Source organism: Scylla paramamosain, chromosome 2 (genome assembly GCF_035594125.1).
Source record: "Scylla paramamosain isolate STU-SP2022 chromosome 2, ASM3559412v1, whole genome shotgun sequence".
Classification (NCBI taxonomy): Eukaryota; Metazoa; Arthropoda; class Malacostraca; order Decapoda; family Portunidae; genus Scylla; species Scylla paramamosain.
In genome coordinates this window covers 31,553,639-31,578,371 of record NC_087152.1, presented here as the reverse complement: position 1 = coordinate 31,578,371, position 24,733 = coordinate 31,553,639, and the positions used below count along the sequence as shown (strand labels likewise).

General features: G+C 43.4%; 2 protein-coding genes across 14 annotated transcripts in view; one reads left to right on the top strand and one right to left on the bottom strand.

Annotated features, from left to right (window-relative positions):
* The window catches only part of LOC135113225 (probable serine/threonine-protein kinase PLK), a 148,849-nt gene that overhangs the window by 42,303 nt on the left and 81,813 nt on the right, over positions 1-24,733 (bottom strand). The window lies entirely within an intron of this gene.
* LOC135113214 (uncharacterized) overlaps positions 1-24,733 on the top strand; it is a 48,298-nt gene that overhangs the window by 21,813 nt on the left and 1,752 nt on the right. For both annotated transcript variants that reach the window (XM_064028387.1, XM_064028380.1), the window contains exons 5-9: positions 15,344-15,459; positions 16,660-16,817; positions 23,606-23,633; positions 23,785-23,890; positions 24,275-24,651. In XM_064028387.1, coding sequence (XP_063884457.1) covers positions 15,344-15,459; positions 16,660-16,817; positions 23,606-23,633; positions 23,785-23,890; positions 24,275-24,651 — 785 coding nt within the window. The remainder of the gene's footprint in view (positions 1-15,343; positions 15,460-16,659; positions 16,818-23,605; positions 23,634-23,784; positions 23,891-24,274; positions 24,652-24,733) is intronic.

Below are 24,733 nucleotides of genomic sequence, written 5' to 3'. Positions count from 1 at the left end.
TATACATAAATTTGTAATATTTTAATCTCAATCAAAATTAATTTCTTACATGGTTCTTTCTAAAACAACTTTTCGTACTGAACACTGTTATACACACTGGCCATGGCACGTACCCCTCCATGCACTATTGCAAAGTACCCTTTGAAAAAATACAGCCACCCAGTTGACTAACACTGGCTAAGAGATTCACCTACACGGTAACCTTTGGCTGGAATGACTGCTGAAGGTCTAGGAGGTTTTTACTGGTGCATGCTTCCCCCTCATAGTAGTGACTCAACCAGCGCAGAATAGTGAAATCATTCAGGCCAGCACCAAAATGAAAGTTCGTTGTCATTTATAATCCTTCGTAAGTCCTTCTCCTCTTCCTTCTTTTCACTGACGGTATTTCATCAACATTTCTCCACTCTTCACGCCACTCCTCTCCTTAGTTTCTTTACCTTATTTCCTTCTAACCTTGTCTCTTTTTTTTTCTTTTTCCCTCTTTACCTTCATCTTCGTGATTTCCTTATTGATTTTTTCCTTACTTCTTTTAATATTTTTAATCGTTTTCGTTCTTGTTCACCTCTCCCTCCTAGTAATCCTCCTCCTTTCATTCTATAATCTTTTTTCTTCCTACTCCATCTCCCACCTCCCACCACCACCACCACCTCCTCCTCCTCTAGTAGGGTCAGCGAGACTTGCACGTTTATTTCAGGATGCGGTGACAGACTACACATCAAGAAGCGCGAGTCGACAGGAACATGCAAAGACAACGCAGTAATTAATGATGTAAGTGTCTCATCTGTTCGCGAGTCTCAAGTTTTGTTATATCAGTGTGCGCAGTTTGAGAAATAGACTTCAGGATTTAGAAGAGATCGTTTACATGGAGGAGCACGATGTCATAGGTGTGACGGAATCCTGCATTAATACATCAAGCAGAGATTTATTTATTTATTTTTTTTTTAGCTGAATTTGCACTTCCAGGACATACTGCAGTGTAGACAGTGCAGAGGAGGAGGCGGGGTGCTCCTCCACGTTAAGTCAAGTCTCCACCCCATCAAAAATTTCACAGCCAAAATGGATGCCATAAATGCCTCCTACATTCAACTCAACTTAAAAACGCACAAATGTGTAATTGGCATTATTTACCGACCGCCAAGACAGACTCAAACTATTGATAACAAATTTATGAGCAAATAGCAGAAAATTGTAACCAAAATGAGTCAATTATTGTATGAGACTTTAACTTACCAGTGCACAGATAGAGCGATCCTTTAAATTCACATTCGGGCTACGACTTGTAGAGTAACCGACAGGAAAGTAGTTGACACCAACTTGTGGCGCATCGGACAAGAGATGGAAATGTCTCAGACTTTGTACTGACGACGAATGAAAACATTGTTAGTAACGCAGAAGTCGGACCGGTACTCGGCACCGGTGACCATCGGATGATTACGTTCAGTGCGGAAATCGATAAGTCTACAGTTAATGAAAGGAGGGAAAAGGTGCCCGACTATTCAAGGGTAAATTTTAATAAATTAAGAAACATTCTGACCAACTGTGACGGGATTGTAATCTTAGAAAGTACAGTAATTAACGTAGCGTGGAGGGAGAGAGAGAGAGAGAGAGAGAGAGAGAGAGAGAGAGAGAGAGAGAGAGAGAGAGAGAGAGAGAGAGAGAGAGAGAGAGAGAGGCGGAGGGGGGGGGCAATTTCAGGCATCCCGCACTTGCCCAATATTCAAATCAGTCCAGCTCAACACTGCGAGAGCCCAGTGGTTGTGCTGTATACCGTGGGATAGGAAATTTCACTCTGCGTTCAGTGGTGTGTGTCCGCTCTTGCTGAGACAAAGAAAATGTTGGTGAAAATTGCATAAAACTGACGGTCGATTTATAAAAAAGTTTTGTTATGTATTTTGCGCATGCACAATAGTGTTGCAAATTTAAACATGACGTGCTTTTTCGTTATTATAACTTATATTAATCTTATTACCTACAAAACTTGAGCTTTATCATTTCATTAATTGAAAAGTTGGCGGCAGTTTCAGGCACCGCGCACATCGCACACTCGCTCAGTATTCAGATCACTCCAGCTCAACACTCTGCGGGAGCCCAGTGGTTGTGCTGGATACCGCTGGATAGTGGTATGTATCCATTCTCACTGAGACAAAACAAAGTTGGTGAAAACTCCAGAAAACTGACGGTCAATTTGTAAAAAAGTTTTACATTGTATTTTGCGCATGCGCAGTAGTGTTGCAAATTTGACATGCTTTTTCGTTATAACTTGTGTCACTCTTATTACCAACAAAATGTGAGCTTGACCAGTTAATTAGTTAAAAAGTTTGAATTTTGGCTTTGCGCATGCGCAGCACTACTAAAAAGATCACATGAAGAATCTTATTGAAATTATAACATGACACGTCTTTAGTTTCATTAAAATTGATTAAATAGCTTTTTGAGAACTCCCATTTTCGACACCCTTCTACTGTTTGCAAGTTGTCCATTGACTTCACCCAACAGAAGAGATGAAAGCTCTATCATATAAAATTGATAGAGTTGTGTTATCATACGGTGCTAATTTCGTTATGATCGGCCGCGTAGTTCCGGAGGTATCAGCGTTTGAAGAGCGTTACGGTCGGGTAAGTGATTTCGAACAAATGAAGTCAAACATTTTTTTCTTCAATTGCGTCATAGATATCTGGAATTGTGTTCCATCAAGCGTCGTTAACTCAGGTACTGTTCACTCATTTAAAACCTGTCTTGGCGAGTATGTAGACACTAATTCCCGGTTGTCATTGTTCATGTCTGAATAACGAACACGTTCACTCCGAACTATGTCATCTGATGGGCGTATAATTCACCAAGGAAGAGAAGCAATTACTGTGTAACAAAGATAAAGAATCAGAATAAAGAGACCTTAGTGATGGCATGTTCCTCGGCGACTTTCTGCTGACCACGTCACAGGAATGGTAAAAGGAATCGAGTTCTCGCAGAGCAACTCGCCCATCACTATAGTCTAGTTAAAATGTGCCCCAGAAAATCAAATTTTAAGGAAGAGGAAGCGCCTCCTCAGATGACACAAATAACAGGACTGCCTGTAGATTGTATGTGGCAGAAGTAGTCATCATCTCTTTCTTAGTTTCCTCTCAAATTCCATGTTGTTTTTTTCTATACATGGTACCACTTCCTTTTTCCGGCCAGCCTTGGCTGGAGGGATCGGTGGTGGGTGGGGGAGGAGCCTTCTGTGCTGTCCTGTCTCTCCCACTAATAGAGTAGAATAGTTACCCAAACAAACTTGCAAGGACCTCATGGCCTGTTGCTGTTTGGTCTTCTTTTGTATTCCTTTGGTCTCTGTGCTATCCTGTTTTTCTCTCCCACTAGTTAGCGTAGAATAGTTAACCAAAACACCCCAGTAAAGACCTCAGGGTCTGTTGCTGTTTGGACTTTCTGTGTATTCTTCTCTTGCTTTCCCTGCAATTTTCGATCCTCCTCCTCCTCCTCCTCCACCTCCTCCTCCTCCTCCTCCTCCTCCTTCTACCACAGGGTGAACAATTACCTTTGAGAGGCTTTGAAAAGTCAAGGAGCCAATCAGTTAGTGACTATCATCGGGATTTGAGGTACCAGGGGTCACTGTTGCAGAGGGTAACTATGCAGCGTGCGGCGCTCCATCTTGAGAAGTGCACTCTTATTGGTAGCATGGTAGCCGGAGCCTGATTGACTGAGGCCTCTCTTGAAAGCGCCAGGCACAGTGTAGAGAACACAGTAACAACACAGCCACCTGTGTTCATGAATAAGCCAGGAGTACGTTGGCAGGGTACTGTCTATAGAAATGCCGTATGTTGTGTTGTGATGAGTCATTGGTAAACTCGTTTTCCATCCCCACAAAACGAGCGTTCATATTTATGTGGAGTGGGAAAAAAAAAAAAAAAAACATGGTCTAGAGCAGTGTGTCCAGCAGCGGGCCCGCGGGCCACTTGATTTAGTGTGGCCCGCGTGCACTCATCGATTAATTTTATGATAAGAAAAAAAAAATACTTAAATGGTATGCAACTATGGTGAAGTGTGTGGAATAATAACGATTAGCTTGTTATGACATCGCTGCTGGAATAACATAATGCCTGCAGAGCGACAGTCCTTCCCCATAGTTATGAAGTAGGGACGTAGGGATATGGTACACGTCATGAACACGGCCACTTCTTTGTGCCTTGTTAGTATTTTTGCATTCACTCCTGAACCCACCAATCTCAGTAAGTGTACACTGGATTGAGGTCAGGTGTCAGATGAGACGTCGGGAGCTGTAAGGCCTTAGGCCTAGTTGCCTAGCATATGCCGTTACAAGTAACTCTCTTCCACTGTCGGTATTCTCACATTGAAATTAAATTCGTGGAATTCGTTTCCGTTTTTTGGCCCAGGCGAAGGACAGACGAAGCACGTGGCACTTGTACTCGTATACACAGATCGCCGCTCCAGTAGTCCACTACAGCCCAGTGCTCAGTACACATCGTGTAATATTTGGTAAATTTGGAAGTGGAATAATAAAAACTTTGGGTTTTACTGCATATTTTTGACTCTTATTGTTGTGCATTTGTCCCTTTTTTTTCTGCTTCAGTAATTTGGCAACCCTGAATGCATTCACTCTCACTTAGGCCTTCATGTGAGGCACATCGCATCTCTGAAGTCCATGTGCGCGGCACTTCGTACAAAGCACTATGCAGGATGTGCTATATTAAAATGAATTTTTCGATGTTTATTCATCAGTTTAGTTTGTCACCCATAATCAGTATTATCATTATTAGTAACATTTATAATTCCAGTGTGCACCTTTACCTAGTGAACATAAAGGAAGAAAAACACGTAAGTAGAAAGTATCCTACACAGCACAAATAAGTAAATCTACATAAATATTAACTTGGCGAAAATCAAGTAGTATGATAGTAAATCAATTCTGCAAAACAAATAGATTCAGTACAGTAGAAAACAGAAGTAAATGCCAATAACACCGTGCAGTGCATCAAGAATAAACAACAAGGTGGTCTGCAGCGTTACAAATACTGAACTAGCAAAACTTGCAACTTACAACATACGACGGGGGTATAAGCGGACACAAACCACCTACGCATCAATGGTGGTGGTAATGATGATGATCACGGTAATAATAATAATAATAATAATAATAATAATAATAATAATAATAATAATAAAAATAATAATAATAATAAAAAAATAGTAATAATAATAATAATAATAATAATAATAATAATAATAATAATAATAATAATGATAATAACAACAACAGCAACAACAACAACAACCGTACCACTTCACTACGTATCGCCTCACGCGGGGAGCAGGGTGGGGGGGATTATAATTCTTTAATACATATTGGCGTGAACATAAGATGGGGAAATAGACCAACTTTAAAAAAAAGAAAAAGGGCCCCCGTGGCCCAGTGGGTAGAGTGATGCTCTTGGAGTTTGGCGTGAGGGAAGTGAGGGGCGCGTAGGTTCGAACCCCCCTCTCGGAACTCACAAAAACCTTCAAGGAGCATCCCTCCATCACCATGTGTGCCTCAAACACACAGGCACGGTGGTGGAGCTGCCCACGGGGAGGAGGGGAGGTGAGTGTGCAGCACCTCCCTACCCTCCCCAGGGGAGGAAGGCACCGCCTTACCTCCCCCGGGAGAGCAAGGGAGGTGAGTGCACAGCGCTTCCCTTCTCTCCCCACCTAACCCTGGCAAGTCTACGGACTACCAGGCACAAAAAAAAAAAATAAATAAATAAATAAAAATAAAGGTGAGTGCAGGTGAGTGCATAGCGCTTCCCTTCTCTCCAGCTAAAAGAAAAATTAAAGGTGAGTGCATAGCACATAGCACTTCCCTTCTCTCCAGCTAAAATAAAAATTAAAAAATAAAGGTGAGTGCATAGCGCTTCCCTTCTCTCCCCCACCTTCCAGGCAAAAAAAAAAAAAATAAATAAATAAAATATGCAAAGAATAAAAAAAAATAAAAAAATAAAGGTGAGTGCATAGCACTTCCCTTCTCTCCACCTACCCGGCAAAAAAAAAAATAAAATAAAATAAAATAAAAATAAAGGTGAGTGCATAGCATTTCCCTACCTGACCCTGGAAAGTAGTCTACGGACTACCAGCCAAAAAAAAAAAAAAAAGGAAGGGAGGTGAGTGCACAGCACCTCCCTTCCATCCCCCCGGGGAGAGCAAGAGAAGTAAGTGAGTGCACAGCACTTCCCTTCTCTCCCCACCTAAGGTCTGGCTAGCCGACGCACTACCAGGCAAAAATAAAAAAAAAAAAAAAAGGAAGGGAGGTGAGTGCACAGCACCTCCCTTCCACCCCCCGGGGAGAGCAAGAGAAGTGAGTGCACAGCACTTCCCTTCTCTCCCCACCTAAGCCTGACTAGTCGACGCACTACGAAGCAAAAAAAAAAAAAAAAAAAAGAAGGAAGGGAGGTGAGTGCACAGCACCTCCCTTCCACCCCCCGGGGAGAGCAAGAGAAGTGAGTGCACAGCACTTCCCTTCTCTCCCCACCTAAGCCTGGCTAGTTGACGCACTACGAGGCAAAAAAAAAAAAAAAAAGGAAGGGAGGTGAGTGCACAGCATCTCCCTTCCACCCTCGGGGAGAGCAAGAGAAGTGAGTGCACAGCACTTCCCTTCTCTCCCCACCTAAGCCTGGCTAGTCGACGCACTACCAGAAAAAAAAAAAAGGAAGGGAGGTGAGCGCACAGCACCTCCTTTCCACCCCCGGGGAGAGCAAGAGAAGTGAGTGCACAGCACTTCCCTTCTCTCCCCACCTAAGCCTGGCTAGTCGACGTACTACCAGGCAAAAAAGAAAAAAAAAAAAGGAAGGGAGGTGAGTGCACAGCACCTCCCTTCCATCCCTGGGGAGAGCAAGAGAAGTGAGTGCACAACACTTCCCTTCTCTCCCCACCTAAGCCTGACTAGTCGACGCACTACGAGGCAAAAAAGAAAAAAAAAAAAGGAAGGGAGGTGAGTGCACAGCACCAGTCCTCCCTTCCACCCCCGGGGAGAGCAAGAGAAGTGAGTGCACAGCACTTCCCTTCTCTCCCCACCTAAGCCTGACTAGTCGACGCACTACGAGGCAAAAAAAAAAAAAAAAAAAAAGGAAGGGAGGTGAGTGCACAGCACCTCCCTTCCACCCTCGGGGAGAGCAAGAGAAGTGAGTGCACAGCACTTCCCTTCCCTCCCCACCTAAGCCTGGCTAGTCGACGCACTACCAGAAAAAAAAAAAAGGAAGGGAGGTGAGTGTACAGCACCTCCTTTCCACCCCCGGGGAGAGCAAGAGAAGTGAGTGCACAGCACTTCCCTTCTCTCCCCACCTAAGCCTGGCTAGTCGACGTACTACCAGGCAAAAAAGAAAAATAAAAAAGGAAGGGAGGTGAGCGCACAGCACCTCCCTTCCACCCCCGGGGAGAGCAAGAGAAGTGAGTGCACAACACTTCCCTTCTCTCCCCACCTAAGCCTGACTAGTCGACGCACTACGAGGCAAAAAAAAAGGAAGGGAGGTGAGTGCACAGCACCAGTCCTCCCTTCCACCCCCGGGGAGAGCAAGAGAAGTGAGTGCACAGCACTTCCCTTCTCTCCCCACCTAAGCCTGACTAGTCGACGCACTACGAGGCAAAAAAAAAAAAAAAAAAGGAAGGGAGGTGAGTGCACAGCACCTCCCTTCCACCCCCCGGGGAGAGCAAGAGAAGTGAGTGCACAGCACTTCCCTTCTCTCCCCACCTAAGCCTGGCTAGTCGACGCACTACGAGGCAAAAAAAAAAAGAAAAAAAAAAGAAGGGAGGTGAGTGCACAGCACCTCCCTTCCACCCCCCGGGGAGAGCAAGAGAAGTGAGTGCACAGCACTTCCCTTCTCTCCCCACCTAAGCCTGGCTAGTCGACGCACTACCAGAAAAAAAAAAAAGGAAGGGAGGTGAGTGTACAGCACCTCCTTTCCACCCCCGGGGAGAGCAAGAGAAGTGAGTGCACAGCACTTCCCTTCTCTCCCCACCTAAGCCTGGCTAGTCGACGCACTACGAGGCAAAAAAAAAAAAAGAAAAAAAAAGGAAGGGAGGTGAGTGCACAGCACCTCCCTTCCACCCCCCGGGGAGAGCAAGAGAAGTGAGTGCACAGCACTTCCCTTCTCTCCCCACCTAAGCCTGGCTAGTCGACGCACTACCAGAAAAAAAAAAAAGGAAGGGAGGTGAGTGTACAGCACCTCCTTTCCATCCCCGGGGAGAGCAAGAGAAGTGAGTGCACAGCACTTCCCTTCTCTCCTCACCTAAGCCTGGCTAGTCGACGTACTACCAGGCAAAAAAGAAAAAAAAAAAGGAAGGGAGGTGAGCGCACAGCACCTCCCTTCCACCCCCGGGGAGAGCAAGAGAAGTGAGTGCACAACACTTCCCTTCTCTCCCCACCTAAGCCTGACTAGTCGACGCACTACGAGGCAAAAAAAAAAAAAAAAAAAAGGAAGGGAGGTGAGTGCACAGCACCAGTCCTCCCTTCCACCCCCGGGGAGAGCCTGGCTAGTCGACGCACTACCAGAAAAAAAAAAAAAAGGAAGGGAGGTGAGTGTACAGCACCTCCCTTCCACCCCCCGGGGAGAGCAAGAGAAGTGAGTGCACAGCACTTCCCTTCTCTCCCCACCTAAGCCTGACTAGTCGACGCACTACGAGGCAAAAAAAAAAAAAAAAGAAGGAAGGGAGGTGAGCGCACAGCACCTCCCTTCCACCCCCGGGGAGAGCAAGAGAAGTGAGTGCACAACACTTCCCTTCTCTCTCCCCACCTAAGCCTGGCTAGTCGACCAGGCAAAAAAGAAAAAAAAAAGGAAGGGAGGTGAGCACACAGCATCTGCCTCTTACCCACCCGGGGAGAGCAAGAGAAGTGAGTGCACAGCACTTCCCTTCTCTCCCCACCTAAGCCTGGCTAGTCGACGCACTACGAGGCAAAAAAAAAAAATAAAAAAATAAAGGAAGGAAGGGAGGTGAGTGCACAGCACCTCCCTTCCACTCCCGGGGAGAGCAAGAGAAGTGAATGCACAGCACTTCCCTTCCAATCCCGGGGAGAGCAAGAAAAAAAAAAGAAGAGAGGTGAGTGTACGGCATCTCCCTTCAACCCCGCTCCCCCCCCCCCCGGAAGAGAGAGAGAAGTGAGTGCACAGCACTTCCCTTCTCTCCCCACCTAAGCCTGGCTAGTCGACGCACTACCAAACAAAAAAGAACAAAAAAAATAAAGGAAGGGAGGTGAGTGCACAGCACCTCCCTTCCACCCACCCTGAGAGAGCAAGAGAAGTGAGTGCACAGCACTTCCCTTCTCTCTCCACCTAAGCCTGGCTAGTCGACGCACTACGAGGCAAAAAAAAAAATAAATAAATAAATAAATAAATACAAAATAAATAAAAAATAAGAGCGGTGAGTGTACAGCACCTCCCTTCCACCCCCGGGGAGAGCAAGAGAAGTGAGTCCACAGCACTTCCCTTCCACCCCCCTTAAGCCTGGCTAGTCGACGCACTACCAGGCAAAAAAAAAAAAAAAAAAAAAAAAAAAAGAAAGGGAGTTGAGTGCACAGCACCTCCCTTCCACCTAAATCTGGCAAGTCTACGGACTAGAAGGTAAAAAAAAAAAAAAAAAAAAAAAAAAAAAAAAAATATATATATATATATATATATATATATATATATATATATATATATATATATATATATATATATATATATATATATATATATATATATATATATATATGAGAAAAAAAAAAAAGAGGAGGGGAGGTGATTTATTAGACCACCAGCCTTACTGATCTGATCCGGTAACCTGACTGACTCTGGTAACGGACCACCAAACTAACTGACTGACTCTGGAGAGGAGGGGAGGTGTGTGTGCAGCATCTCCCCAGCAAAGTTTTTTTTTTCTGACCACCAGCCTGACTCATCCTGGCAGCCCCAAATAGCAGCTCCAACTGTACCGATTCTGATGTAAATGATTCTGGGGAGCAGGCAACAGACCCTGACTGACCCTGAGAAGCACGGGAGGTGAGTGTGCAGCACCTCTCTACCCTTCCCAGTCTCCTAGTTTGACTCTGCACCACCATGCCAACCAACCTCACTGATTCTGGGAGCAGGGCAGGTCAGTTTGCAGTCTCCTACTCTCCCCACTCTGACTCTGACTCTGGCTAACTCTGATTCTGACCACCAGCCTGACTGACCCTGGCAACTGATCCGGCAACTTGACTGGCAACAGACCACCAAACTGACTAACTCCAACTGTACCGATCACCAAACTAACTGATTCTGGGGAGCAGGCAACAGACTGACTGACTGGGGAGCAGGGGAGGTGAGTGTGCAGTACCTCCTACTCTCCCCACTGATCCCTACCTACTCTTCTCAGTTTGACTGACCCTGGCAACTGATCCTGGCAAGGTAAGTGTGCAGCGCTTCCCTACCACCAACTTGACTGACTCTGGCAACAGACCACCAAACTGATTTACCAGTCTGCCCGACTCTGGCAACTCCAAAGACCACCACCATTATCATCAGAAGAACAAGAACAAGAAGCACCACCATCAGAGGAAGAAAAAAAAAAAAAAAAACTGCATCGCCATAAGGATAAAGAAGAAAAAAAAGACCTACCACCACCGCTATCAGAGGAAGAAAAAAAAAAGCATGAAAGGAAAGTAGGCTAACTCAGTTGAGAGTGTCTGTACGAGTCTGTACGAGGCGATGAGAAACTCGGAAAGGAAAGTGCCAGGCAAGGCTGCTGCACCGGCCTTTAGACATCCACACTTCCACTTCAACTCAACTGCGAAGCATCTGCACGTTTCCCAACAAACAAAGTAGACATAAATTCCATCTTTTTTTTTTTTTTTCAATAGTAAATCGTTGCTCTTCTTTTCATGAAATCGTCGGCTATCCTGCTATGCTTCTCCTAATCTTCCTTCTCCTGCATTTCTTGTCTTTGTTTTACTAATTTTTCTCATAATTTATTTATTTATTTTTTCATCCTTCCGAGAGTTTTAAATAAATTTATGTACACTTGAGCCTTGGACAACTAATTACAAAAGAATTACATAAATAGCTGACATTTTCTCTGGTCTTGAGACGCCACATCTCAAACACGTGAGGCGCGAGTTGTGTGTGAGTGTACTGTGATATACTAATATAATACATGAATTTGTAACACTTTAATCACTATTTATATCTTTTCATAGTCAGCACTCTTATACACACGAGTCATCTCATGCACACTTCCATGTATCCCACAATTCTGGGTAACCAGGCTGACTACACTTCACTGCCCCATACCACTCAAAGACAAGTCCCCGCTTAACCTACGCCTCTGAAGGGAATGTAAATTCCAGTCTTCTTTTGTACTGATTCTAAAAGACTACACAGGGACCACAAATGCACAGCATACTCTATGACTCTATGTAGATGTGTAACTTTAACAATAGTAACAACATCGTCACTGCCCTCGCACCCACAGGACTGGGATGAACCCTTGGGGAGAAAGGGTTCGTCCTAGTACCAGCGTAGGTAAAAAGACTTTATATCATTTCGCCATCGCCATCGACCACTTTGTTATCGTCGACAACCGCATCGCAATCGTGGAAACAGGAATCGCACCGTTATCTTGGAATCGCATAGTTATCTTGGAATCGTTTCGTTATCGTGGAATCGCATCGTTATCTTGGAATCGCATAGTTATCTTGAAATCGTATCGTTATCTTGAAATCGCATCGTTATCGTGGAATCGCATCGTTATCTTGGAATCGCATCGTTATCGTGGAATCGCATCGTTATCGTGGAGTCGCATCGTTATCTTCGTCATGCGCATCGTAATCACCGTTATTTATTTATTTATTTATTTAATTTTACTTGTTTATTTATCTATTTATTTATTTATTTACCTATTTATTTACACATAACATTAAATTCGTTATCGTTAAATTAGTTAGCATTATTTCGGCTTATATAATACACATACTTCTTATATGATAATAAATCCTGCAGTACAAGTCTTCTATGATAAAAAAAAAAAAAGTCTAACAAGGCTCGATACTTTTTTTCTAACACATATCGTATAATTGTGGGAAATGAAGTACATACTTTTTCACAACACTGTGAAATAGTGTCAGAATTTCTTAAACTTTCATGCCATCTGAAAGACACACAGAACTTTTCAGTGGGTCTGTAATGTAATTGTAATAATAGTTCATAATCCAAGTATTGCCTCAGACTCTAAGTATATTTCACTGCTTCTTTGTTTTATAACTGTTGATAAGTTTGTTTACGCCTAACACCTAACTTCATCGAAGCTGTTTTAGCTAGAGATGAGATGTGAAGTTTTCAGTTTAGATTATGACTAAAGGACAGACAGGGGATTTTCAGTGTAGAAGAGAGGGACAGTTGAGTGTCATTGAAAAAGAGGGGATAGTTATCTGGAAGGTTGAGTCGAGTTGATAGATGAAGGAATTGAGTTTCTGAGGCATTGAACAATACTAAGTTTTCTCTGCCGCAATCAGAAATTTTAGAGAGATCTGAAGTTAGACGTTCTGTGGCTTCCTGAAGCGTTGGACGTTTACGAAAAAACGTGGAAAAGTGCAGGATGGTATCATCAGCGCAAGAGTTGATATGACAAGAAGTTTGGTTTAGAAGATCATTGATGAATAAATAGGAAGAGTGGGTGACAGGACAGAACCCCGAGGAACACCACTGTTAATGGATTTAGAACAGGAGTCGTCTACCGCAGCAACAATTGAACGATCAGAAAGGAAACTTGAGATGAAGTTACAGAGAGAAGGATAGAAGCCATAGGAGGGCAGTTTGGAATCAAAGCTTTGTACCAGACTCTATCGAAAGCTTCTGATATGTCTAAGGCAACAGACCTAGACTTATCAGTTTTCTTTCTTACTGAGCACTCTTACACACAGTCATGTACCATTCAAGTTCCCCATGCACTGAGTTTGATTATCACTGCTCTACAGGGAGCTACTCCAAAGATTCTGGCAGTTTCGTTCTTGATGCACTTCATTCAAGAGTTGCTTGGCAGTTATGGCGTTATGAGCACATCCTCCATTTTGTTACAAGAAATGAAATTGAAAAAGAGAAATGAAAAGTGAGAGTGATCACAGTAAAATAAACACACATTAGGAATTCTTAGAGTAGAGAAAAACACAAATCAGCAGCAGCATGTTCTTCAAGCAAGACGCTGAGAACGTCCTGCACATTGTAAACACTTCCTATGGACGTGAACAGCAGCTGGATGGAAACGGAAAAGATATTTGTGTTGATCCGGATTTTTGTGTACTTTTCAAATACTTTTTTTGCATCTCGTTCATTAAGAATATTTCAGAATAATAATAATAATAATAATAATAATAATAATAATAATAATAATAATAATAATAATAATAAGAAGAAGAAGAAGAAGAAGAAGAAGAAGAAGAAGAAGAAGAAGGAGAAGAAGAAGAAGAATGTAAAGAAGAAGAAGAAGAAGAAGAAGAAGAAGAAGAAGAAGAAGAAGAAGAAGAAGAAGAAGATGAAGAAGAAGAAGAAGAAGAAGACAGTTTTCTCTGTCTTCTTTTCTTTTACATACGACGAAGAGAGAGAGAGAGAGAGAGAGAGAGAGAGAGAGAGAGAGAGAGAGAGAGAGAGAGAGAGAGAGAGAGAGAGAGAGAGAGAGAGAGAGAGAAGAAAGAAAGAAAGAAGAAGAAGAACAAGAAGAAGAAGAAGAAGAAGAAGAAGAAGAAGAAGAAGAAGAAGAAGAAGAAGAAGAAGAAAAAGAAGAAAACATAAAGCAGAGCAAAAGAAGAAAACGAAAGTTGTGAGGCGCGAGAAATACAAAGGAAAGCTCAGCACCTCAAACTGGGCTAATTCATAAAGCTTCGAAACACTATATTCTTGATTCGGACTACGTAAAGAACTCACGGTGAAACAATTGTGTGTGTGTGTGTGTGTGTGTGTGTGTGTGTGTGTGTGTGTGTGTGTGTGAAAATAAATCAGTATCGAAAAAAAAAATCCACAACAACAACAACAACAACAACAACAATATAATAATACTAATACTAATACTAATACTAACAATAATAATAATAATAATAATAATAGTAATAATAATAATAATAACAACAACAGCAGCAACATGGAAATTCTCTGTTTTCCTTCCAAAATATCAGTATTTTACACGCGTTTACAGAGAGAGAGAGAGAGAGAGAGAGAGAGAGAGAGAGAGAGAGAGAGAGAATAAATTGATTAGCCTCCTTAGCGGTGAGAGTTAAACTGATGATCGATTGCGTGATTTCAACCCGCGCAACACCGTGGTGATGGGCCGCGTAGTGGTGAGGGAGGGAAGGAAATGCCTGTATAGCGCCTGTAGCCGATAAGTGACCGCAGGGTGATGACCAATGCTTGCCCCAGGCGTATGAGAGAGAGAGAGAGAGAGAGAGAGAGAGAGAGAGAGAGAGAGAGAGAGAGAGAGAGAGAGAGATTTAACGTAAGCAAAATCTTTAACGATAAAAACGACGAGCGGTTCAGTATCAAGCGCTTCGATCAGTCTTACTCACACACACACACACACACACACACACACACACACACACACATGCAAAAGAAAGACTCAGGTGTTCTTTTTTTATGTAGGAGGGACACTGGCCAAGGGCAACAAAAAAACTAAGATGTATTATGGACAAAAAAAACTATCGGCGCACTACGTGTGGGAAACATTACGGCTGTACAGAACGAAGGAAACGAAAACATAGTGTGAAATCAGCAGTTGACAGAATTTTTACGGTATTCATCGGAGCCCCATTGCACCGATACTTTTTTACCCATAATACAGTAATGATAAAATGGAGTAAATAAATAATAATGTATACCTAAGTTAAGTCTCCAATGAATGTCAATCACTCAGCAGAAAACGAAAACAGCTGACTGACTAAATTGAAGCCCCGCGATGAAAAAGAGAAAATAATTGACTTATTGACTGACTGACTGACTGACTGATGGACTGACTCTCATGACGTAAGAGATAAAATTTGCCATACATATACCAGGCCGGCAATCCTACACGGGGTGGCCCGAACAAAAACAAAACTGATAGATGAATACAGAGATAAATAAATCAAGGGTAAATATTTCAAGGCGAGTTCAGCATTCTTATACATTTCTTATAGGGTGAGTGTTTACCTTTATTTGATTGGTAGTTTGGTGGTGCAGCGTTCAACTCAAAGCCTAAAGGGTGCGAGTTCGATCCTGTGTCGCTGCAAAATAAGAGCAACACATGTTTACTCCTAACACCAGAGGGCGAAAAATGACGTTATTATTGTCGCACCATGACTGAGTTGGTTGACGCCTTTCAGAGCGGTTCATCGGCTCCAACTGGCGCGAGGAGTGGGTGGTGCTGCACGAGGACTCGGCGCTGGAGTGGTACAAGGGACATGACGAGGAGGAACTGCTGGGGGCCATCATGCTCAAGGTCAGGCAGGAGGAGGAGGAAGAGGAGGAAGGGGGGAGGAGGAGGAGGAGGAGGAGGAGGAGGAGGAGGAGGAGGAGGAGGAGGAGGAGGAGGAGGAAGAGGAGAAGGAGGAGGAGGAGGAGGAGGAAAGGAAGCAAAGGGAGGAGGGAAAAATGGAAGGAAAGAGGGAGGGAGGGAGGGAGGCAAAAGCAGGATGGAAGGAAAATAGGAAGAAATGGAGAGGATGAATAAGGAACATAGGAGAATCACTAAAGATTGGAGGATGCCTTCTGAAGGAGAAGGAAGAAGGGAAAAGAAGAATGGGAGGGATGGATACTAAAAACGGAGGAATGAAGGAATAAAGGAGAGATGGGATTTTTAAAGAAAGAAGAAAGAGAGAGAGAGAGAGAGAGAGAGAGAGAGAGAGAGAGAGAGAGAGAGAGAGAGAGAGAGAGAGAGAGAGAGAGAGAGAGAGAGAGAGGGGGGGGCAAAAGGGAGTAATGAGGTGTGAGGAAGAAAGAGAGAAAGGGAAGTTTTCTTTAAGGAGGAAGAAAGGGAGATTGAAGGAGAGGAAGGAGATGTAAAAAGAAGGAATCAAGAGAGAGAGAGAGAGAGAGAGAGAGAGAGAGAGAGAGAGAGAGAGAGAGAGAGAGAGAGGTTTTCCATTATTTTGACAGTAGTTTATATAAATGCAAAACAGAGCGTAGATAGTACAGATATATGTAATGGCGGTGCAACACGCCTCTCCCTCACCTTGATCATTACCCGTTCCTTCCTCATTCCCTCCTCCACAACTGACACCACCAAACCCTCTGCCAACCCTGTACTTGCCACCATTACCTTAACTCCTTCAAGACTAAAATTCACACCTCTTCCTTCTTCTCTGCCTCGTCCTCCTCATCTTCATAACTCGTCCATCTTTCACACACCACCCTCTTCTCCCTTCCTCCCCAACACAAAATCACACTTTAACAAATTTTGGGTTATCCTTTTGGCTCTACTCTTTGGGGACTGTTACCTTCATGCTGGCCTTTTTCGTGCCTTTTTGTAGCCTTTGGCCGGAGCCCCTCTTACGTAAAAAATAAGGTAAAAAAAAAATCTTCTCTCTAACATACTTCCATCTCTTAATTTCTCTCCTGCACACACATCACCCTTCCTTCTCCCCCAACACACAACCACGCTACGCCACCCACGCCACTCACGCCGAGCCCACTCCCGCAGGATGCCCCGGAGATGATAGCAGCAGGGCCTTTCGCTTCCTACGTGCCCGGGCGGCCTGATCTGCCCCGGGGGACGGACCCCAACACGCTGGTAGTGTTTGGGAACAAGACCAAGGACAAGATGCACTGGTTCATTGCTAAGAACGGTGACGACCTTAAGTACGTATATGATGATGGTAGTGATGATGATGATGATGATGATGATGATGATGATGATGATGATGATAATGAGGAGGAGGAGGAGGAAATGTGAAGGAATAACAGAAGAAAAGAATGAGGAGGTAAAGGTGAAAGAGAAGGAAAAAAATGAGAGCATGAATTTTTGAATAAGTGAAGGGAAGGAAGAAGGAAGGGAATGAATGAATGAGGAAGGAAAAGTAGAAAGGAGGTAAGATATGAGGGAGGGAATGAGTGAAGCAGTAAAGGAGGTGATCAAAGGGAGATAGTGAATGAGGAAGGGAAGCTAAAAGAATAGTAAGAAAACAAATATGATGGAAGGAAGGGAAGGAATAGAAGAGAGAAGAAAAATAGAAAGAACAGTAATAATACACTTAGGGATAGTTAATCAGTAACTCTGGACTGGTGCATGAAACAAAGACACATGGCTGAAGCACACACACACACACACACACACACACACACACACACACACACACTGTATATTGTAATCAAATAACATTACAGTGACGAGTTGACAGAAGCATCGTGTTTCTTAAAAAAATTTAAAAAAATGAAACTAAAATAGGCAGCCATAGGACCTGATTTGTCAAAATAACCTTTCAGTATCAGCCTTGCCTGAACTGACAGCGGTCTACAGCAGTTCATTCCACAAGTCAATGACTCGATCAAATTAAGTGTTCAACCACATTTCTTTCAAAGCCTTTACTAATTATTGCCAACGTATTGTTTCCTCTGATGCTTCAGCGGTTGCCTGTAATGTGGCCATTAACTGTTGTGATCACACCATTAAATCAGTGTTTCGTCATGGCAGGGGAGAGAGAGAGAGAGAGAGAGAGAGAGAGAGAGAGAGAGCAGCTCATGGCAGCGCTGCAGGCGTTGTGAGGAGAGGCGGTGTATTACACACCGTAAGGGAAATGAAACACTTAGTGTTACCTGTGGTTCTATTACTATGTCGTTCAAAAGTACGACCCATAAGACAATAAAATATAACGGAAGTGTCTTATGAGACAAAATGAATGACAAGAAAGTCTGTAAATTATTTCATGGGAATATTACGTCATTAATTTAGAAACAGCTGTGTCTCCCTGGGAACAGTAAGGTGACGGCGTGCTCGCCAACACGTGGCAGGAAAGCAAGTCACTCACGGCAGCTTCCCGGCACGAGAGGCGCGGCTGTTTGTTGCCGCGGCGGAAATGTGCTGCCGCCTCCTGTGACACCTCTTGTCGAGGTGCCGTGCCGTGTGACGTGGGCGATCATGTCCCTCCACTCTCCTCGATTTTCAGTTATGTGGGTGAGGTGTGAGGATCTGCACGCAAGGCTCTGTGATCCTGTCTATTAACTTCTCTCTCTCTCTCTCTCTCTCTCTCTCTCTCTCTCTCTCTCTCTCTCTGTCTCTCTCTCTCTGTCTCTCTCTCTCTTCCCCTCTATCTTTCTTGTGATACTCGACTTTGGGCTTCTTAGCAGCGTGTTCGTAAATGTTAGTTGCCTTTTCTTTATTTGTTCAAGTACTTATCTGTTTGTGTTTGCTTACTGTAATACTTGCTGGTTTGTTTACCCTGCCGTCTAAGGGATTCTGAGTCTACATATCGTCTACACTTGAAGAGCCTCAAGTCTTTTTACGTTAGAGGGGCACTGGCACACGGCAACAAAAAAGAGCGAAAAAAAAAAACGGCCACTGAAGAGAGCCAGTCCCAAAGGAAAGTAAAAAAAGGATCATCCAAAATTGGAAAAATGTTTTGAAACCTCCCTCTCGAAACAGTTCATATCATAGGAAGAAGGAAATGCAGAAGCAGGCAGGGAGTTCCAGAGCTTATCAGAAAAAAAAGGATGATTTATTGAGAATACTGATTAACGCTTGCGTTAGAGAGGTGGACAGAATCGGAGTGAGAGAAAGTAGGAAGTCTTGCGCAGCGAGGCCGCGGGAGGGGAAAGGCATGCAGTTAGCAAAATCAGAAGAGTAGTTAGCGTGAAAATAGTGGTAGACGACAGCAAGAGATCCAACATTGCGGCAATGAGAGAGAGGCTGAAGACAGTCAGTTAGAGAAGAAGAGTTGATAAGACGAAAAACTTTTGATTCCATCCTGTCTTAAAATAGCGGCATGAGCGGAACCCTCCCTTATATGTGAAGTATACTCCATACATGGACGGATAAGGCCCCTGTACAGAGTTAGCAGCTGGGGAGATGAGAAAAAAAAAAAAAAAACCGGTGGAAACGACTCAGAACGCCTAACTTCATAGAACCTGTTTTAGCTAAAGATGAGATGTGAAGCTTCCAGTTTAGATTATTAATAAAGGACAAACCGAAGATGTTCATTGTAGAAGAGTGGGACAGTTGAGTGTCACTGAAGAAGAGGTGATAAATATCTGGGAGATGCGTCGTGTTGATAAGTGGTAGAATTGAGTTTTTGAGGCATTGCTCTGCCCCAGTCAGAAATTTTAGAGTAATCAGAAGTCAGGCGTTCCGTGACTTCCTTGTGTGATTTGCTAAATTCCTGAAAAGTTGGATGTCTATGAAAAGACGTGGAAAAATGCAAAGTGGTATCATCAGCGTAGGAGTGAATAGGACAAGAGATTTGGATTTTAAGATCATTGATGAATAATAAGAGAATGGGTGACAGGACAGAAATATGAGGAACATCACTATTAATAGACTTAACAGAAGAACAGTGACCGTCTACCACAGCAGCAACAAAACGGTCAGAAAGGAAACGAGACGAAGTTACAGAGAGAAGGATAGCAGCCGTTGGAGGGTAGTTTGTAAATCAAAGCTATAAGACTGTGAAGTGACAAATGTTTAAGAATCTTCCTCTTGACGATAGATTAAAAACTTTAAAGAGGTAAGAAATTAAAATATGGAGTACACCTCACATGTATTGGGGATTCCACTCACACTGCTCTTCTTGATAGGGTGGAATCAAAAACATTTCGTCTTATCAACTCCTCTCCTCTGACTGACTGTCGTCCTTTCCTAGAGGCAAGTCTTTACAATTCCAACCTTTGTCTTGAATTCGGCAATGCCGCGGCCATCTGCTGTGACAGTACTTCCCACGTGGCTCAAGCTGCTTACTCGCTTAATATTTGTGTTGTTTGTTTTTTGTTACATGCAGGAATCTCTCGCTCTTTTTTTATTTTTTTATTTTTTTTACTACCATTACTTCACTTTTCTTGATGTTAATTTTCAATCCTTAATGCTTGCTTGTTTAATCTTTGTGTTGTTTATTCTTTTATGTTACGTGCAGGAATCTCTCGCTCTTTTTTTTATCTTCTTTCTTTCCTTTTTTTTTTTTTTGTTACTACAATTATTTCACTTTTCTTGATGTTAATTTGTTATCCATATCTTGCATTATTTTTTCGACCCTCAATTAATTAATTTGTAATGTCTCTTCCGTGTTTGCTATCAGCACCGTGTCGTTTGCACGTCTAATATTGTTAATATTTATCCCTCCAACCTTTGTACCCTCAAAATGTTGGGTGCTCCCGAGAATGATCTCTCCGTAATCGGAAAAGAGGATTGGGGAGAGCACATAACCCTATCCAACGGCCCTTTTGATGTTTTTTTCATTCTGTGTTCATTAAACTGAAAAGTTTGTGGTGTTGCAAGCACCTTGTCAAAATTTTGCCTTTATACAGACGATAAAACAAAGGAAAAGATTTTGCTGCATTTCTCTTGCCGCTCGCATTATATATATTGCCTTTATAGTGCCTTTGTCTTTCAAAAGTCCACGTTGTTCTTGAGGCATCTTTCCCCCAAGCTTGAGTTTGATTCTTGCAAGTATCACTTTTAGGATCATCTTTGTGTCGCATCAAGATGAGTGTTCTGTGCTGCCCACACTCCACCGCCTCGCTTCCTTCGCTGTTGCTGTCAAGATTGATTTTCCCATTTCTTCTGGTATAATTTCCTTAAGACTTTCTCCGCCGCCACTGTGATTTTCTCGACAGTGTTTCTCCTCCGGTCCTGAACATTTGTCCCATACCTCCATCGTCACCTGGACATTCCCTACTTTCTTGGTTTGCACGGGTGCGCGTACTTCGCTTCTTAGAATTTCTAGCCCATTTATTTACTTATTTCCTTTGTGGCTGCTGGGGCTTTCCTTGTTTCGTCACCAAGAAGTTCGTCTATGAACTGACACACTCTCTTTAAAACTCCATCTATTTCCAACAGAATTTCTCCCTCGTGAATCTCTTTCCTCCAGCGAGTTCCTTGACTTTTACACACACAACTACAGGGTTTCTTTATTACAGTTGTTTCACTTGTTGACACTTCTCTTCTCTTCATTCTTCTTTCGTCTTCATGCATTCATCCTCAATCTTGTCATTCAGTTCATCATATTTATCTTTGTTTGATTACGTTTCCTTCTCTCCTCCATTTATTTATAAATTTCTTGCTTCAAACATTTGTTTGGTCCCTGAGTCTATCGTTATGTTCTGGATTGCTCTCCACCCTTGAAGAACTAAACACGGAAAAAGGGAAGGCAGGGATAAAAAGGACATGGAGGGAACTAAGGCGAACAGGGTGGAGGAGGAATGCCCATACAAAGTGTAGGAATATGTTGTTGTTGTTGTTGTTGTTGTTGTTGTTGTTGTTGTTGTTGTTACTGTTGTTTATCTGGTAGGTACAGGGTACGAGAAAGATTTAGGAGTTATAGTTAGCTCTGAACTCCGTCTAGGAAAACAATGCATAGAGACCAGAAACAGGGTAAATAGGGTACTAGGATGAATTTTTAGGAGCGTTAAAAGTACAAGGCCGGAAGTAATATTAAAGTTATACTTATCGCTGGTCAGACCTCATCTAGACTACGCTGTGCAGTTCTGGTCCCCACATTACAGGAAAGATATAGGTCTATTAGAATCAGTACAGAGGAGAATGACTAAAAGGTCACAGGGGATGAGGAGTATTCCTTACGAGGCGAGGTTGAAGCTGTTAAATTTACATTCTTTAGAGAGACGTAGGTTAAGAGGGGACCTGATAGAAGTCTTTAAGTGGTATAAGGATTATAACAAGGGGGATGTAAGCAAAATTCTTAGGATCAGCAACCAGGGTAGAACAAGAAATAACGGGTTCAAGCTTGAAAAATTTAGGTTTAGGAAGGAAATAAGAAGAAATTGGTTCTCAAATAGAGTGGTAGATGAGTGGAACGGACTCAGTAATCATGTTGTTAATGCTAGGACATTAGAGAGCTTTAAGAGAAGATTAGACAGGTTTATGGATGGGGATAATAGAGGGAAATAGGTAGATATATTTCATACAGGGACTGCCACATGTAAGCCTTGTCGCTTCTTGCAGCTTCCCTTGTTTCTTATGTTCTTATGTTTTTATGTCTCTCATTAGATGAGAGAGACAGACTATGGGGATCCCGTCAGTTATTTGTATTTAATATGTAGGAATAGAAAACAGAGGAATGAATGATGAAAGAACAAGAAGTAACAAGCTCTGAGTTGATAAAGCTTAAAACTGTTTCATAGAGTGGCGAGTGACAGGAAAAGAACTACCAGTCATGTTGTTAGAGCCGAGTCAATCAGAAACTTTAGATGTGATAGGTGGATAGAGGCATGTGGACAGGGACTGCCATGTATAGGCCTGATGGCTTCTTGCAACCTTTCTTATATAATGCTTGTATTCTTATGTTCTAACGAAGGAGTTAGATGAGGAGAAGGGGACTACAAACAATTACTTGGAAACAGCAACAACAACAGATCAACTTGTGTTTACTAGGAATTCTTAACGTATAAATAGGAAAAAAATGTCCTATGTTGATCAACTCGCTTTTTGTTGTTTCCTTTCGTCCTGGTGTTTCTATGTTGTTAAGTGACGAGCACGAGAAGGACTGTGCCATGTAAGCCTCCTCCTCACGCGCCTTGCTCTGCTGGGGAGGCTGGCTGGGGAAACTAAAATGATGAACGTAAGAAATATGAAAATGAAACGCAACTCTCCGGTGTGAGAGGACAGGAAGGCTTCATGCCAGTGATGCGCTCACCTGCTGCAATACGAGAGTGCCTGGAGCCCAAGAGACGGTCACGCATTGCCAGGCTTTCTGTGATACCTAGTCTGTCAAGTCAAGAGTAATGATGGTGGCCGATGTGTGTGCTACAGATGTATCGGATGTCTCCATTCAGAGGTGTGTATGCGGATGTCAGATGTACATATTTTGCGGGTGCTGAAGCAGATGCGGATACCAGTTTCTCCTAAACAGCGGATGCGGATGTGAATGCGGATATCAAATTATAACATCCTCAAGGAAGGGATGCGGATGTGCTCAGGACTTTGGTATAAAATCACTATATAGCACCAACTATTGCCAGATGGCAGCTGCTGTTGTTGCACAATGCTATACTTTGTAATTTTAAAGTTTATGACGAGTTTCAGCCATACATGTGTTACCAGGATGTGGGGCGAGACGACACACATTCTCTCTCTCTCTCTCTCTCTCTCTCTCTCTCTCTCTCTCTCCTTGCCAGCCAGATAATTAAGTAAACATGCATTGATTAATTTACTCCAGATCTGCAAGCTCTGTGCTTTGTAAGCTTTAATGCATAAAATGTATCCGCCACACCCCTTTGTATGTGGTGCGGATGCTGATGCGGATATCTATTTCATCACAAATGCGGATGCGGATGTTTCATTTATAAGAATTGCAGTATGCGGATGCGGATGTTCTGAAGATGCGGATGCGGACATCTGATACATCCCTAACACACACACACACACACACACACACACGTGCTTACTAATACCCTTTCTTTTTTTTCCCTCCTTCCCCTCTTAACAGCCAATGGATGACTGCCATTAGTAACACGGTGAGCAGTAGTAGTAGTAGTAGTAGTAGTAGTAGTAGCTGTTGTTGTTGTTGTTGTTGTTGTTGTTGTTGTTGTTGTTGATGTTATTGCTACTGTTGTTATTGACGTAGTAACCACAACTGAGTCACCTAACTTATTCCTTCCTCCCCAGCTTCCCCCGCCCCCTAACCCCCCACAAGCTGCAGGAGGCGGGGAGAACCAGAAGGGAGAGCCCCCTCCTTACTCGCCCTCGGCACCTCCTTCCCAACCGTCCAATAGTAAGTAATATAAAGTGGTAGTAGTAGTAGTAGTAGTAGTAGTAGTAGTAGTAGTAGTAGTAGTAGTAGTAGTTTTAGTTGCAATAGTAGTAGTTTTAGTAGCAGTAGTAGTAGTAGTTTCAATAGCAACAGTAGCAGTAATAGTGATGATGGTAGTGGTGGTGATGGTGGTGGTGGTGATTCGAGATGTTAGCTGAATACCTAACTGCTAGCATTATTAATGTGGAGAGAGAGAGAGAGAGAGAGAGAGAGAGAGAGAGAGAGAGAGAGAGAGAGAGAGAGAGAGAGAGAGAGAGAGAGAGAGAGAGAGAGAGAGAGAGAGAGAGACTTAAAAAAAAAAACACACAAACACCAAATTTATTATATCCATAATCTTCATTTCAGATCCAGCGGGAGGAGGAGGAGGAGGAGGAGGAGGAGGAGGAGGCGGAGGAATGGGAAGAGGCGGCGGCGGCGGCTACCCACAAGCACAAGGAGGTTACAACAGAGGTGGTTATGGTGGCGGCGGCGGCGGCTATGGTGGAGGCGTCTATGGCGGCGGCGGATATGGCAGGGGTGGTTATGGGGGCGGCGGCACCAACACAATTATCATGGACAGACGGGATAATGGCGTGGGGGACTTCGCGACGGGCATGATGATGGGCTCCGCATTAACAGGCTGGGGCATGGGCGGCTGGGGCTGTGGCTTCGGCTTCGGCGTACCCATGGGCGTGGGCATGGGCATGGGCTTCGGTTTTCGTGGCGGTGGCTTTCATAATCAGGTGAGTGTTGGGGAGAGGCGGGGCTGCGGTTGGCGGAGATGGGTGGGATGGTGCGGGGCGAGACGGAAGGATGTGGGCTGGA